The 18,113-nt window shown below is 41.4% G+C and overlaps 1 protein-coding gene across 1 annotated transcript; it reads left to right on the top strand.

Moving 5' to 3' along the window:
* Window positions 1-5,176: 5,176 nt before the first annotated feature.
* Window positions 5,177-17,098, top strand: LOC113093573 (extracellular matrix protein 2-like). The gene is made up of 10 exons (XM_026259263.1): window positions 5,177-5,412; window positions 6,025-6,156; window positions 6,496-6,659; window positions 7,179-7,716; window positions 8,679-8,794; window positions 9,412-9,544; window positions 14,965-15,122; window positions 15,206-15,345; window positions 15,866-16,192; window positions 16,267-17,098. Exons 1-10 carry the CDS (start codon window positions 5,259-5,261, stop codon window positions 16,445-16,447), a joined length of 2,043 nt encoding a protein of 680 aa, XP_026115048.1. The 5' UTR covers window positions 5,177-5,258; the 3' UTR covers window positions 16,448-17,098.
* Window positions 17,099-18,113: the final 1,015 nt, after the last annotated feature.

Below are 18,113 nucleotides of genomic sequence, written 5' to 3'. Positions count from 1 at the left end.
TTCTATATATCTTTTATTCTGTCATTCTATCTGTCTTGAGTCAGTCACGTTCTCTAAACAGTCTGGGCGGTGGATGTATCGTGTTCTCTACAGGCTTGGCTCGAGCCGTGTGTGTGGACGGTTGGAGAATTCTAGGATAAAGTAAACACTGATTCTCAAGCTGTCATGAAGAAAATGAACACACTAGACTGTTTGCTGTCTGGGGTTGGCTTACTTCAGTTGTATATCTGACCATATTTTTGGAAGTGTCTTCAAATACACTCTCATTCCAAAAGAGGACCACAGGTGAAGGATGTTGCTAAAATGATTTCTGTGTTATTTGTTTGAGACATTTATATCTGGTCTAATCTGTTATTTGGTCAGACTCTGAGCAGGTGTACGTGGTAAACCCAGGGGCAGGAAGCTGTGGGTGGCGTGTTTACCTGTTTTAAATGATTGTTTGTCTTCTTGAACATTCAGAGTTTTTATTTTTGAATGAAAGACAGGAAGCTCAGGGCAGGTCTAGGGGGGAGTGTTACATCAAATTGCTTAATAATTTTCTGTGTGGGAGGCAAAAACCAAGAAAGGCTATAACACACTGGAGTGAAGGAGATGCAAACAGAATTAAGTAGAACTAAATTACTTATTTGTCCCAGTCTGCTATAAACACATTTTATATAATCATAACAAGCTTACACTTGTGTACTAATGTAGTGCTAGCTGACCACATTTATTTGCACTGATTAAGGTCCATATTCTTAAAAGCCTGTATTCCAATAAAAAAAGGTTTAACTGCTTCACAGTGTTTGGAATATTCCTCTACACATGATAATTGAAACATAAGACTATCTATTAATTTTAGTTTGTGAAACGTTTGTAAAATTAATTTCACAATAATACAAACATATTTCTTCAAAATCAATGTTTTAACACCTAAAAATGCAAATGAATATTTTAATTTTAAATGGATATTCGGAATAAGGTGTATACATGATAAAGAATAATGTCATATTTATTGTTGTGATTGTTAAAAATATTTTGGAATATTTGCTAGGCTATTTCAATCTGTTTACCAAATTTATTTGACTTGTATGTAAATTTTGATTAATATACGCTACCATTCAAAAAAAATTTTTTTATTATTATTATTATTATTTCATTTTTAAATAATATGTTACTATAAAGAAAAAGAGATGCAAAGGTGAGAGCAGAGAGTGAGAAGGAAGGAATGGTATAATATATATTATACTTTTATTCAGCAAGTATTTATTAAAAATATTTTTATTTTAGATAAATGCTGTTAATTTGAACTTTCTGTTCATTAGAAAGTATTAAGCAGCACAACTGTTGTCAACATTAATAATACAAAAACAGCCAAATCAGCATATAAGAATGATTTCTGAAAAAAATCTGCAATAAATTATATTTACAAATTTATTAAAAATAGAAAACAGATATTTCAGAATATTATCTGTTTTTTTTTTTCCTTTTGAATGGTACTGTAGATTTATTTTATTGCATATGAACATGTGTCACGGTTTTACGCTGCCTGAAGGAATACGGAGTCGAGGATAAACGGAATAAGGCTTTTAATATATCCAACACAGGGGATATCCAACATGGAGCACAGAGGTAGACACACGTAAGTAGCAAGTGATCACAAGTGAGTAGCAAGTGGTAATGAAGACCCGACAAAACAGAACTGAAAAGACAAGGCTTAAGTACAAAGGATAATTGGGGAAACACAGGTGGATGGAATCATTAAATTGACAGGGACATGGAACACATGAGGAAGATAATAGACACCTGGGAACTAATCAAACTAGACACGGAAGACAGAAACTGGGTCACGGGCAAAAACACTAAGTGAGTCCAGGTGTGTGACAGTACTCCCCCCTCCCGGTAGGTGCGTCCTCGCACCGTAGAAACAACGGAGGGAGGCGTGGGTGGGAACTAGGGAGGAGGTTCCGGTGGAGGACGGACTCCCAGGAGGGGGCCAGCAGACAGGGACCACGGAGGAAGGAGCCAGGGAGGAGACGGAGGAAGGAGCCAGGGAGGAGACAGGAGCAGGAAGAGCCAGATGGTCCACCAGAGACCAGCCAGGACGGAGATCCAAGGTGGAGTCGACGGCGGGAGGAGCCATGGTGAAGGAAGGGTCGACGACACCAGGGGGCCGACAGGCAGAGACTGCACCGGTGGGTGAGGAGCCCAAGATGGAGCAGCACAGCCGCAGAGCCAGGGTGACGACGAGGTTCCGGAGGGCCTAGGTGGAGCAGAAGGCTCAGGCGACCAAGGCGGAGGCGGGGTCCTGGCAGACCGCTGTGGAGCCGGAGCGACCGAGGATGGAGGTGGAACCGGAGGGAAGGAGGAGCCTGACAGAGCCGGAGGGATGGAAAGACGAGGTGGAACCAGAGGAGTGGAGTCCCGAGGCGGCGGATGGTCGACGACTGACCAAGGTGGAGCCGGAGGGACGAGGGAGCCCGGTGGAGCAGGTGGGATGACAGGCCACGGTGGAGACGAGGGAGCTAAGAGCCAAGGCGGAGCCGCTGGGTCGAAGGACCGAGGAGGAGTCCAGGGCTCGGAGGCTGGAGGCGGAGACAGGGCCTTAACACGCCAAGGCGGAGCTGGAGACTGGCAGTCCAGCGGCGAACCACCGCGCCCCGATGGCGCGGACTGAGGGTGAGCTGCGGGACTGACTGGCACCAGCAGGGATGGCGAGGAACTGGCTGGTCTAGGAGGAGGAGAGAGGAGAAGGATGGGAGGAAGGACAGGAGGATCAGGACTGGACGGAACCAGCGAAAGAGGAGTAGAGGGACCAGCAGGTTTGGGAGGAGGCGGGAGAGGGAGGCTGGGAGGGAATACAGGAGACACAGAAGATTCAGGGCTGGGCGGAACCAGCGGAGACACAGAAGATTCAGAGCTGGGCGGAACCAGCGGAGACACAGAAGATTCAGAGCTGGGCGGAACCAGCGGAGACACAGAAGATTCAGAGCTGGGCGGAACCAGCGGAGACACAGAAGATTCAGAGCTGGGCGGAACCAGCGGAGAAACAGAAAACTCAGGGCTGGGCGTAACCAGCGGAGAAACAGAAAACTCAGGGCTGGGCGGAACCAGCGGAAATGGAGCAGAGGAAATGACTGGAGGAGGTAGGAGTGGGAGACTGAGAGTCTTTACAGGGGAATCAGGGCTGGACGGAACCAGCGGGGAAACAGGAAAATTAGGGATTACCTCCATAGACCAGTCCATCAGATCCAGAGCTTGCTCCTTATGACCTTCAGAGACTGTATACAGCTCACCCTCAGTCGCAGGAGTGTGGGCAGGGCTTTCCTCCACGCCCTCGATCTCCACGAGGACTCCCACGATGCACGGTGTTGCCGGCTCACACACCTGGTCAGTCGCGCTCTCGAGATCCGGTTCCCTGTCAATGGATTGCTCGGGCTCTGCGGCTGCGGTGGCTCTGGCTCCGTGTGGCGTGATGGTGGCTGGCTGGTCTCTGGGTCGGGAGTGGGGCTGGCGAGGTCCTCTATGGGGCAGATGGTGAGAGATGACCCATTTCTCGCCAGAGTCCACTCCACAAATGCGGCGAAATCCTCTCGAGGACCATCTTCGGACGACAACGCTCTGCATTTGGAGTTCAGGCTGGTGTTGTAGAAGGTGCAGAGCGCGCCGTCCGGGTAGCTGGTGGCATTAGCTAATAGGAAAAACTGTCTGGTATGGTCCTCGAGAGAACGTCCTTCCTGCTTCAGCAGGAGGATGAGGAATTCGGGACGATAGAGGGGATCCATAGACACTAAGAAAAGAAAAAGACTTTGAAAACACAAAAACAAAACGGAGGGAAAAAACACGCAGTTTTCTATTTTCTTCTTTAGGTCGGGTCTTCTGTCACGGTTTTACGCTGCCTGAAGGAATACGGAGTCGAGGATAAACGGAATAAGGCTTTTAATATATCCAACACAGGGGATATCCAACATGGAGCACAGAGGTAGACACACGTAAGTAGCAAGTGATCACAAGTGAGTAGCAAGTGGTAATGAAGACCCGACAAAACAGAACTGAAAAGACAAGGCTTAAGTACAAAGGATAATTGGGGAAACACAGGTGGATGGAATCATTAAATTGACAGGGACATGGAACACATGAGGAAGATAATAGACACCTGGGAACTAATCAAACTAGACACGGAAGACAGAAACTGGGTCACGGGCAAAAACACTAAGTGAGTCCAGGTGTGTGACAACATGGTTATTTACTCTAGCAGTATATATAAGTATAGCCTAAGTTTACATGTGTTATTATTTTTTGTAAACGATTATACTTGTGATTTTTGCCCAGCTTGACAGACCCAAACCATATTCAGGCATCCAGAATATTAAGATCCGAGGGTTGACCCTTGTGACTCAAGTAAGCAATCACATAGTGACATCCTGGCAGCCCCATTGGCCTAGAATAATGGCAGAACATTGACTGTAAAAATGTACTCCATTAGGATAATTTCAGTTTCTTATTTATGTCAATAATTGAACTACTCAGAAAGAAAGTGGCATAATTCTCTGCAATGCTATTTAATGAAGTGGTTGTCATAGCAACAGTGCTCCTATGCAGTGAAATGGCCACACTGGAGAGAAAGGGGCTGCATGGTCAAGCAAGGTTGCAAAAGGCGATGGAACCTGAAGAATTTCTCAGGACTGTGGTGCCGTTGGCCCTTGGACAGAGCGACCTTTCATATAAACGGGCTCCCTACAGGCCAATGTTTTCTCTGCTCTTCCATCAAACTTGCACTAGCAGTGAAGCACAAACAATTATGAGCGTTTTAAGACAGCTATGTTTTATTCATCAACACATAAATCTGAAATCCCACACACCAGAAGTGCATCCGTTGACGTCAGAACATTAAATCGTGTCAAAGATAAGATTTTCTTTCCCCTTGAGGATGCTCTAATAGTTTGTTTGGCTCTCGGGACTGTGGGGCGTTCGTTGAGAAGGAAAGGAGAGGCGGTTGGTCTTCAGGCCAAGTGAAAGAGGCGCTTTGTTGAAACTGTTTTGATTTTATTTTTTCCCTCTCACTCCCCTGCTTCCGTTCCATTCCTTCCTCCTCACTCTCTGCTCTCACCTTTGCATTTCTTTTTCTTTTTTGTATTCTTCTGAGGGACGGGTGATGGGTTGAACATGATTTCCAGAGGCAGAATATAACTGGCCTTTCAGAAGGTGCAGCCCTCAGAGTCGTCGAGACAGCTGTTTCTAGCAGATCATACCTGAACTGACTCGGGCACACATTAACAATGTACAAGCTTTTAGCTTTGTGTCTGTGTCTGTGTTTAGCGTATTTAGCGGCTGAAGGAAAACAAGAAAAGAGAAGAAGAGAGAGACAGAGGGACTCCAGACGATTCTTATCTGCTGAAGATGCACCTGAGTATGATAGCCCATTCCTTCCAGGTGAGTAATGCTTATAGCATTTTATTTAATAAGATTCGACAAGAAGATACAGTTTTCTAACATTGTGATTTTAGATTTATATTTATTGTGCAATTGTCAAAAAAGTAGTAATTTAAGCAAAGAATGAACAGAATTTTTTTTTTATAATTAAAAAATAAGTGGTTACGCTGAATTATGATATGAGAGAATGGATCAGAGGTCTATCCAATATTTGGATAATAAAAACATTTGGACAAAAGTCATACTTAAAAATGTATGAATGTCAGTGCATTATAAACAAAACATTTATTTGAGAGAACACAAATACACAAACAATACAAATACAAGGCAAAACAATTTACAGAATTTGTTTTGTTGCTAGGACACCTTTGTTAACTTAAAGGAAACTGACATCTTACATTAATAATAAATTATATTTTTTAAATTTAGTATTATTATATTATATTATATTATATTATATTATATTATATTATATTATATTATATTATATTATATTATATTATATTATATTATATTATATTATATTGTTTATATATGTTTTAAGTGTACAATTGCTTGTTGGAGCCACTGTGTGCAGAATTCTGAAATTTTGTGTGTTTGGGTGCATGCCAGACCATAGCAGTCAGTGCTTGGTGAATGGGATTTCTCTGTTTGAGGGGGCTGTCTGGTCCCCGGAGCCTTGCAGTGTGTGCCAGTGTAAAAATGGAGCAGTCAGCTGCCGAACCATCCCCTGCCCGGCCAGAGGTTTGGGAACCATCATCTCTCTATCTCTCAGCAGCAGGATTCTTTGATTAATAGAATATTGAAATACAAATATTTTGCATTAGAAAACTTTTGAACAGTACGTCTAGTTCTATTCTACCTTTTTTTTGTTGTTGTTGAATTACATTCTAAAAGTAATTGGATTAGCCATTTGTAGTAATAGCTAAAGAGAACGGTGCTCATCCCAGTAGTGATACAGGCTGGAAATTATGTAAAACATTGACTTATATTGTGGTGTAATCCAATGCTGGGAAAGGTGCCATAAGGGAGTGGGATGCTTGTTGGTGGGTAATGATTTTCTGTTTGCCACACCATGTATAGCTTCACCCACCCTGAAGTCTGTGGCCAGCAAGTCCAGTCCAACATCTGCGTGGAAAACAAGCTTGAAAAACAGACTGACAGGAAATAGAAAACCATCTGTGGGGACGGAGGTTCTGGAGGTGAAACCAAAGAAGAACAGGATGGTGGTCATCCCAGCCAAAGAAGTATGTAGATGTGCATGAGAAAATGTACTATGCTTCATATACTTCATACTTCCCCTCATTATTGTACTTACTTACCTTTAGATGTGTATTTGATGGTTTTAACAGGTTTAGGGTGGTCTGTCTGCTCTTTTAAGGCTATGCTGGTGCTAAGCTGGTTTACCTGGTCGGCCTATTAGTCTTTCATTGTTGTGAGATGAAAAGTATCTAAAACCACTCTACACTCTTTCAAAAAAAAAGGCTAACCTTATAACTAGATAACCTTTCAGTTCACAGTTCTGAAATGAACCTTTTTTTTTCTTGGTGTGAAGAACATTTTATAATCTAACCATTTGTGCAATGGAAAGATTCTATGCATGTTAACAATTCCTCATGGAACCATCAATGCCAATTAAGAACCTTTATTCTAAAAGTGTAAAACCAGCAAACCAAACCAGCTAAGAATAGCAAACCACTTTAGGGTAGTTTCAAGCCAATTTTACCTCTTTTAATTCTTCTCAAACATTTATGTTGTCTATTCAGGCACCCTCAAATGTCCCTAAGAAGCAAGTGAAGAAAAACCAGGAGGTGATTGTGAATCTGGATCCTGGTAAACCACCTAAGACCCCTGTAATAGCCACAGGACCTCAGTATATGAGACCAGTCCATTTTGATAATGATGACCATGATGATGATGACTATCTTGAGGACGACAGTGACAGTGATGATGATGACGATGATAACCGCAGCTTTCCGGTGTTCAGATCTGCTCTTCGCCCTGTAGCAATAGAAAGACGAGTAATGCCGCCCACACTCAAACCAGCCACACCACGAGTAGAACCGGCCTTTGCTCTTCCTACAAGAAAATCTGTGAGACTGCCCACTGGAAGGCCACTGCCAGCCCCAAGTGGGCGACCGGTGGATAGAGGTATTGGCCGTCCAATCGTCCACACCTCTGTTCATATGGAGTCTCTCCCAGCAGGCTGCCTGCTTTCAGAGTCTCTTATAGCTTGTGGAAACACTCGCCTTACCCATATGCCCATCATCAAAGATGCAGGGGTCAGGAGTCTCTTTCTTGCAGGTGAGGTGAGAGCAGTTCACCTTGCTCATGAAGACAGATAATTATTTACGTGTATTATAAGATAATACATGTAGATGCATCTTTGTCTTAGATAATATACCTTGAATTAAGTGTATTTTCTTACCTCATTGGCATATTTTTTTCTTCATGTAGGCTAAACCTAATTCCTTATATAATATATATACATTATTGTTCAGAAGTTGTGTGTGTGTGTGTGTGTGTGTGTGTGTGTGTGTGTGTGTGTGTGTGTGTGTGTGTGTGTGTGTTTTAAAAGAAATTAATTCTCCAAAAATGCATGAAATTGATCAAAAGTGATCTTTTTACCTTATTACAAAAGATTATACTTCTTTTGAAGTCTCTCTTCATCAAAAAAGTGTTGACAAAATATGTATCACATTTTAAAATATATTAAAATAGAAAATAGTTATTATATATTGTAAAAATATTTAACAATAGATTTTTACAGAATTTTTTATCAAATAAATGCAGCATTGGTCAGCATGATAGCCTTTTTTTAAAAAAAACTTTCAAAATCTTCTCAAATCCAGGAGTTGCAAAATGTGAGTTAGGAAGATTTTTTAAGTTTTGAATATATATTTAAAGAAAACTATTAAATATTTGTGATATTGTGAGATATGAAGTTGTGCCATACGAAAATTTTATACATGTACAAATTGTGAGATGGAAATTACTTTTTGTACAAACCTTTAAAATTTTTGTTAAATTAAGAGGGGGTTTAGAGTCTGGAAATTGGGGTCTGTGTTATTGGAGTTTAACCAATGTACTTGGATGTTTTTACTGTGTTCTAACATAATCTGGCAGTGTCCCATTGTTTGTCCATCAGATGATTTTCTGTATGTGGCACTGCAAGAGCTGGCTCTGAGAAGTGAGAAATGTAAACAGAGTATACCATTATCTACAAAGAGGTGAAAAATAACTCTCGTCTTTCTGGTATTTTGCAGATAACAAAATCAGCAAGATCCCATCACATGCTCTAGCAGGTCTTCCCAACCTGGAGTGGCTCGACCTCAGCAGGAACAAGCTGGATGATTTCTCTTTGGGACCAAATGTTTTTCGGGTGAGATGCAGTCTGAGAAACATTATTATATTACCAAGTGTACTGACACATACTGTATCACATAACAATGGTTGTGATGTTTTTTTGGACTCTAATAATGGTCAGATTAATGTAGATCTTTAAAAATGGAAACTGGTTTGTGATCAGTTATCTGTTACAATGGTGAGTTATCAGGCCTTATGGTGTGGCACAGTGCAAGCTTGAAATTTAGCGAGTAGCTGACGTGTTTTTGCAAGATGCCAGATCTGACATCACTGACACAATTCTCACCAGGATGCTGCAGTGAACATAGGAATTTTCAGTCAATAGATATTACCCCCTTTAAAGGAAACACAATCTTTTTTCTCCTTTCTCAACTGTGTGTCATATTTACTGCGCACCAAGCACAGGTTGTACAGGTGACATATATATGACAGAGCAGAACATTGTTTTTTTTGCATGTTCACTGTACTTCTGTATTTACCTGTGCTCGGTATCTTGTTGGGTAAATGTCTGTTCCTCATGCCAGGTGAACTTTGAACATCTGTGCTGTGTAACTTCTGTGACTTGAAGAAAGCTTTGAAATATTTCCAGTCTGGCTTTGACAGTGTCATGAGTTTCTTTTCGACCTGTTGCAGAACTTGACGAAGCTCAGGAGGTTGAACCTGGATGGAAACATCTTCACTAAAGTGCCGGCTCTCCCTCCCTCGCTGGTGGAGCTGAAGATCAACGATAATAAACTCAGTGGTCTCACTCCCCACAGCTTTCAGGGTAAACACAAAACCACAGTCCACTAAAAAAATTCATGTTGGGTTAATCTGGACATTTTAAAATTACTTTTGTCAACCTGACAGTCAGTTCATGCTTATTCGAGTGATTTATGGTATGCTAGCTATAGAGAGCCCATAAGTATAGAGAGACAAATCACTTTATAACTACTATTACTATTGAAAACATCTGAACTGATGCTATCTTACTCAGTCATTGACTGTAATGCATGACTGTAGCTTTCAGCCAGGAGAAGATGTCATCAGGTGGCGTCCAAATTTCACGGGGTGTTTCAACCCTGAAACACAACACCCTCCAGTTGGCGGGTCAGCATTGTTTGCCAGACACTGCCCTCCTCCTCCTTCCTACTCCAGAGCCAATAAGACGGTCTTTCTGCTGCCTCACCCAACCTGCAGACAGCTACCTTCCTTTCCCTTCCTGCTATACCCAAAACAGTGAGTGTCTTCCACACAGACTTGTGCCGGGAAACCCCTACACCCGACCTCAATCGGGAATAGCCAGGTCTGCCACCCTTTGGCCCTGCACTGCTCAACGAGGTCCTGATACTTTTCCGCTCATGGGCCTCCTTGCACCCATCTTCCCACGGGACCGTCAGTTCAATCAAGATTATCTTCCTTGCCTCCTCAGACCATAAGACCATGTCCGGCCTCAGCAGTGTTTGCACAACCTGGGGGAAGACTAGTTTCTTTCCCAGGTCCACCCCCTTCTCCCAGGATTGTGCTGCTTGCAAGAGGCTCTTTTTGATCTTCTTGGGGGCTGCTGGTTTCTCCCCTTCTCTGATGAACTGAATGCATGTCCTCAGCCCTGTACTGGTCTGGCGCTTTTTCTGCCTCTCCCGCTCCAAGATGTCAGCAAGTGCACAGAGAACCTTGTTATGGCGCCACCTGTATCTTCCTTGGCTAAGGGCTGTTTTGCATCCTGCTAGTATGTGCGCCATTGTTCCCCTCCCTCTGCATAGCCTACATGATGGGTCCTCTGGGTGATGGAAGGGTGTCGTACACTGAACGGAGCAGGAAGGAGATACAAAAGGGCTCCAGTCTCCAGATCTCAGGCCATGTGATCTTCCTCTTCGGCAGGTCCCACTTCGTCCAGGCAGCTTGTACTCCAAGATCGATGGCCCTAGACCTGCGCCTTTCTTCCTCCAGGTGTCAGACCTTGGCTTTAATCATGTCCCTCCATTGCCTTGGGTCTGCTTTTCCCCACAGCTGGAAGTGGATGGATCCGAATCCTTGCCTCCCTACACATGGGTTCCCGATGATCTCCTTCAGCTTCAATGCACTTTTGGCTTGTGCCACTGATGTGTCAGCCACCCACTTGCATCCTGATCTCGTAGTGACACCTGCTCTTCTGAGTACATCATCACAAGCCGGCACTTTGCCACCTTGATCTCCTCCACCACTGATGATAAGGGCAGCTATACCTGACTAGACCTGGTGTATAGACCTACTGACGTGAAGCTTGGTGGGATTCCGAGCCACTTGCGAAGGTATTTGTTCACTCGACTCCTTCCACTGCTGTCATAGGTACTTCGTAGATTGTCGGTAGCCACATAAGCCGTGGTAGCAGGCCATGCTGGAAGAGCCAGGCCTTGAACTTTCCTGGCAATTCTGACCCCTCGATCTTACTCTCCCATGCTTCTGCCTATTTCTCTGTCCTGGAAACATTGCATCTGTCGGTCAGGGATGTGTGATACCATTTCCCTAGGCACTTAATTGGGTTTTCCTCAGTTGATGGTATCGTCTCCCCCTTTACTCACAGCTGGAACTCGCTGGTCACTTTCCTATTTCTAATCACCATACTTCTTGATTTCCTTGGTTTGATTTTCATCCAAGCCCATGTTGCTCCATCTTCAAGAGCCTTCGAGATCCATCTTGCTTGCACATGGGTTGAAGTTGTTATAGTAAGATCATCCATAAAACCTCTTATTGGAGGTTGGCAGATGCCAGACTCCATTGATGGCCCTCTGGATTCCTTTTCTGCAGCTGTTATGAGCAGGTTCATTCCCATGACAAGCAGGATGGGGGAGATGGTGCAGCCTGTCACGATTCCCTTTTCCAGGTCTTGCCACTGAGTTGTAAAGTGGGCAGTTTTGAACCATAGTTTGAATCCTCTGAAGTAGCTGGTAATTATACCCCTGGTGTGGTAAGGGACATGGTAGTGTTCCATAGCTGTGTTAATGAGGCCATGTGGGATTGTACCGTATGCGTTAGCCAAGTCGAGCCAGACAACCGTTAGATTTCCTATGCTACCCTTGGCCTCCCTGATCAGCTGGTTGAGGATGCCCGTATGTTCCAAGCACCTGGAGAAACCTGGAATGCCACCCTTCTAGACTGATGTATCGATGTATCTTCACCATGTATGTAGTCATCCTTTTTGCCAGGACAGAAAAGAGTACCTTGCATTCGACACTTAGGAGAGAGATGGTTTGGAACTGACTGATGTCGGAAGAGTCCATTTCCTTGTGTACAAAACACCCCTCTGCTCTTTTCCTGGATGCTGGAATGATACCTTTTGTCCATAACCTTCGCAACAGTTTCTATAACCTGCGGAGGAGCATCGGGCATCTCTTGTATACTTTATAAGGTACAGTATTGTTCAAAATAATAGCAGTACAATGTGACTAACCAGAATAATCAAGGTTTTTCGTATATTTTTTTATTGCTACGTGGCAAACAAGTTACCAGTAGGTTCAGTAGATTGTCAGAAAACAAATGAGACCCAGCATTCATGATATGCACGCTCTTAAGGCTGTGCAATTGGGCAATTAGTTGAATTAGTTGAAAGGGGTGTGTTCAAAAAAATAGCAGTGTGGCATTCAATCACTGAGGTCATCAATTTTGTGAAGAAACAGGTGTGAATCAGGTGGCCCCTATTTAAGGATGAAGCCAACACATGTTGAACATGCATTTGAAAGCTGAGGAAAATGGGTCGTTCAAGACATTGTTCAGAAGAACAGCGTACTTTGATTAAAAAGTTGATTAGAGAGGGGAAAACCTATAAAGAGGTGCAAAAAATGATAGGCTGTTCAGCTAAAATGATCTCCAATGCCTTAAAATGGAGAGCAAAACCAGAGAGACGTGGAAGAAAACGGAAGACAACCATCAAAATGGATAGAAGAATAACCAGAATGGCAAAGGCTCAGCCAATGATCACCTCCAGGATGATCAAAGACAGTCTGGAGTTACCTGTAAGTACTGTGACAGTTAGAAGACGTCTGTGTGAAGCTAATCTATTTTCAAGAATCCCCCGCAAAGTCCCTCTGTTAAAAAAAAGGCATGTGCAGAAGAGGTTACAATTTGCCAAAGAACACATCAACTGGCCTAAAGAGAAATGGAGGAACATTTTGTGGACTGATGAGAGTAAAATTGTTCTTTTTGGGTCCAAGGGCCACAGGCAGTTTGTGAGACGACCCCCAAACTCTGAATTCAAGCCACAGTACACAGTGAAGACAGTGAAGCATGGAGGTGCAAGCATCATGATATGGGCATGTTTCTCCTACTATGGTGTTGGGCCTATTTATCGCATACCAGGGATCATGGATCAGTTTGCATATGTTAAAATACTTGAAGAGGTCATGTTGCCCTATGCTGAAGAGGACATGCCCTTGAAATGGTTGTTTCAACAAGACAATGACCCAAAACACACTAGTAAACGGGCAAAGTCTTGGTTCCAAACCAACAAAATTAATGTTATGGAGTGGCCAGCCCAATCTCCAGACCTTAATCCAATTGAGAACTTGTGGGGTGATATCAAAAATGCTGTTTCTGAAGCAAAACCAAGAAATGTGAATGAATTGTGGAATGTTGTTAAAGAATCATGGAGTGGAATAACAGCTGAGAGGTGCCACAAGTTGGTTGACTCCATGCCACACAGATGTCAAGCAGTTTTAAAAAACTGTGGTCATACAACTAAATATTAGTTTAGTGATTCACAGGATTGCTAAATCCCAGAAAAAAAAAATGTTTGTACAAAATAGTTTTGAGTTTGTACAGTCAAAGGTAGACACTGCTATTTTTTTGAACACACCCCTTTCAACTAATTGCCCAATTGCACAGCCTTAAGAGCGTGCATATCATGAATGCTGGGTCTTGTTTGTTTTCTGACAATCTACTGAACCTACTGGTAACTTGTTTGCCACGTAGCAATAAAAAATATACTAAAACATTGATTATTCTGGTTAGTCACATTGTACTGCTATTATTTTGAACAATACTGTATACCACTTGGTCCTGGGGCAGATGCTGAACAGGCTTTCTGCACAATATCCTGGACTTCTCTCCATGTTGGTTCACTGGTAACAAGCTCTTTCTCAGGAGTTTCAGCAGTTCTGCTGATCTTTGGGTGTGCACCACAGGCTTGGTTCCTGAGGCTGTCACTGTGGCTCTCCTTCAGGAACTCCTCCACAACTTCTTTAGGGCTGGTCAATCTTCCAGATCTTGCTTCCCCCAGCAGGGTTTTGGTAAACCTGTATGGGTGCTAAATGAACTGAGCCTGCTTTACCTCCTTCTCTTTCCTCAGTTTTTGAGAGACCTTTCTGCCCTTCTCAGTCTGCAGAGTTGCCCTCAAAGTCCACTAGTTAGCTCTTGTATGCCCTTCCTTTCTTCAGCACTTGCTATTCTGAACTGCTTATTGAGGGTCTTGATCTCCCTCCTCAATTGCCATTATAATGATTCTTCTAGACAGCAATGAGTTTAAATGGAGTGTAAATTCTTAAGAAAATGACCCCAGTATTCTTACACTTCTCTAACATGTCTCAAAATGTTACATTCCGAAATCAATCTTCAGGGATATTTTTCAAATTTTTTTTGCATTAAATTGAACAAAAGAGAGAAAATATTTCTTTTTTCTTTTCATCAAATAATCTGTTTCCCCGAGAAATATTTAGTGTTTCTTGAGCACCAAATCAGCATATAAGAATAATTTCTGAAGGAGTAATGGCTTCGCCATCATAGGAATTAATTAAAATTTGAAATATATTAAAATAGACAGTTATTTAGACAGTTATATACAAAATAAACATTTATTTTTTATTAATATTTCACAATATGATTTTTTTACTGTATTTTTAAAATATAAAAAAATCTTACTGACCCCAAACTTCTAAAATTTAAATTTAACATAATTGGGCTTCTAATAAAGGGATAGTTCACCCAAAAAAGAAAATTCTGGCAGCTTTGAATTCTTTTTTCTGTTAAACACAAAAGAAGATATTTTGAAGAATGTGGGTAACCAAAACAGTTGATGGTTCCCACTGACTTCCAAAATTATGTGAAAAATGCCGAAATTATGACAGGATTTTCATTTTTGGGTGAAATATCCCTTTAAGTTTCCAAATACCGGCAAATATGACAAACTAAGAGTAAATGCCATATTCTGGTAATCTAATGTTATGTTTGCCTCAGGTTTGTCCAAGCTGCTGACACTGGAGTTAGAGGATAATTATTTCCATGATGGAAATGTCTCTCCTCTGGCCTTCAAGCCTCTGAGAAGGCTGATTTACTTAAGACTGGATGACAACAAGTTCAGGGCTATTCCCTCTGGTCTGCCTATTTCAGTACAGGTCAGTTACATTTTATGTCTCAAAAGGAAAAAACCTCCATTATATAGTATATAATGGAGGTTGTTGATTTGTAATTTCTTTAGGAGCTGCACCTTTCTGACAACAAGATAGAGGTGATCCATTCAGGGCTCCTAAACAAGACCACAAACCTGAGAGTCCTGAACCTCAGCCAAAACCGAATCCGAGAGGACCGCATTCATCCAAGAGCATGGACACACTTGCTGTGAGTTTAGATCACAGTTGCCTGCCTCTGTCTATGCTGTTATGTGCCACCTTGTGAACAATTACTATAATTTATATGGTGAATAAAGAGTATAAAAACTAATAATTGAAAACTAAAAATGTCAAGCCTAGCCTATGATTACATGTATATAGTACCAAATCAATGTGCATACATACTTTAGGACTTTATTATTCAAATAATCATTATTGATGTACAGAATCATGTAATTGTACATTATAATTTTATTTTATACAGTTTGGAAAAAAAAATTGAAAGGTGCCTCTTACGCTCATTGAGGCTGCATTGCATTGATTTGATCAAAAATCCATTAATAATAAATAACAGTTTATTTTATTTAAAAAAATTTTTTTTTTTTGGCAACTAAATTATTAGTGTCACTGTGAACAAATGTATATGTATATATAATATGTACTTACATAATATAAAATGCATTATTAAGTATATAATAAAGTATTTCATAACTATAATTAATAATCTTCAAAAATGCCTTTATCCACAGGAAACTGGAGTATTTGGACCTTTCCCACAATAAGCTGGTTCACGTTCCCTCTTTCCTGCCGGTTGGTCTACAGCAGCTCATCTTGCATCACAACCAAATTGAGCGCATCCCTGGCTATGTGTTCGGCCACCTGCGACCTGGTCTAGACTCCCTGCAGCTCTCGTACAACCGTCTGCGTGAAGACGGGATAAATGAAGTGTCATTTCGGGGCCTGTACAACTCACTGAGTGAACTGCTGTTGGACCATAACCAGCTCAGGTCAATCCCACGAGGCATTCTACAGTTAAAGAACCTGCAGCACCTGAGACTGAACCACAACTACATCAAGTAAGTCAATCTGTCTGTCTGTCTGTCTGTCTGTCTGTTGGTCTGTCTGTTTTAACCTCATCTTCTCTCAATAGCCACATCACTATGAACTCGTTGTGTGACACTACGGCCCGTGAGGACTCCCTGCTGATGTCTGTTCACCTGGAGTACAACCTGATCGACCGCCGCCTCATTCCACCAATAGCCTTCTCCTGCATCAAATCCTACCAGAGCGTCCTTCTGCGGCCTCAGAGATACGAAGAGCACCAGGAATGAAAGCATTTTTGGGGGCTGTAGTTTACAGTGCATCTCAGTTGAAGGCATAATTCAGAGTTTTATGTGAAATAAAGTTAAAGATGCAACTCCCTTTTCACACCAGAGGCCTTACATTTTGTTTAAGTTGTGTTCTGAATGTCTCTTCAGGGTCACACATGAACATGCTTTTTTTCTGCTGTACTACAACTAAAAACTACTGCAGACATTTGCTGTTTGACGTTAGCATCGGCTGTGTTCATGCCTTAATAGATTTGAGGGCCTGTTGCACAGATTTACATGATGCCAAATGTCCATCTTTTCTGTTGCAGTTGGCATCATATTTTTTTGTACGTCTGTTGTTGTTTGTTATCATATGTAATGTCTGTCTTGGTTTGTTTCATACCTCTATGTTCACAATTTACAATCTCATATAAAGCAAACGTGTGTATGTTCAAGGATTTCTTTCTTTTTTCAACGTATATGCAAAAGGTTTTAAGCATATATCAGGTTTATACTAAGGTCTACTTATTTCTTGATTAAACTGCAGTGCATCACATATTTTCATTTTAGTACCATTTTAACAATTTTTTAGTTGCAAAGGTTTGGACTTTTATGTTCAGTTTTGTGATGTTGTGTGTTTTCTGTGACTTTGTGTTATCTCTGTTACAAACTACAATAAATTTGAGAGGTGACAATTCATGTCGAGTCAGAAAGACTTATTTTTTATCATTAATATTATAAGCACATGTCTGATGAAAATGATGCGCTGCTGTCCCGATGTATGTGTTCAAGGAGTTTATTTTGCAGCTTATGTTCTACATTGTTCTATGTTCTGCTCTATGCTGATTTACGATTCTTTCATTGACCCACTAGGTGGCAGCAGTAGACGTAAATCCTAAAATAATTAAAAATTAATTCGAAATGTTATGTACATATATGTGTGTCTAAAATATATATATATATATATATATATATATATATATATATATATATATATATATATATATATATATATATGTACATTTACATTCAATGCTGAGCTCTCGTTTTTTTTTTTTTTTTTTTTTTTTTACAACCAAGGCCAGCAAAATTATACATTTATTTTAATGTATTGACAGCCCTACTTTCTTGATTCTTTGGCTTCATTTAGTTGATTGATAAAAATATATGAACTAGCAGATCAGTTTCTGTCTTGCTAGTTTGATATTGCTTCGTCCTAGCAGATGCAGACATCACAGAGCATCACCCAGTGCTGAGTTGCACGTCCATCATTCTGTATTATGACGCTGTAGACTAGCACACTGGGCTGTGGCACTCTCTGGTTGCTCTATTTCTGTCCGGAGAAACTCTCTTAAAGTGGTAACTCACTACCATAAGTTTTTCTTTTTCTACTTCACAGCAGGCCTCTGTCCCAGATTTATTTTCTTTGGGCCGTTCCTACATTGATTCTTCATTGATGTATATATTTCTGTGACTGCTCTTCATGTCCAGGGCGTGAACCATTTCCTAAACCATCAAGAAAAACATCCTTATATTAAAAGAGCATATCCCTGAGTAACATCAGTCTTAGGAGGAAAACCTGGAAGTCTGTAATAACATGTATTCATTGTGGGTCTTGGCATTTCATACAGACACTTCCATGTAAATACATTGCACTTATCTGTCCGTCCGTCTGTCTATTTATCTA

This window comes from Carassius auratus, unplaced genomic scaffold, assembly GCF_003368295.1.
Source record: "Carassius auratus strain Wakin unplaced genomic scaffold, ASM336829v1 scaf_tig00215076, whole genome shotgun sequence".
Taxonomy (NCBI): domain Eukaryota; kingdom Metazoa; phylum Chordata; class Actinopteri; order Cypriniformes; family Cyprinidae; genus Carassius; species Carassius auratus.
The sequence above is the reverse complement of the archived record's forward strand: the minus strand, read 5'-3'. Positions and strand labels throughout refer to the sequence as shown.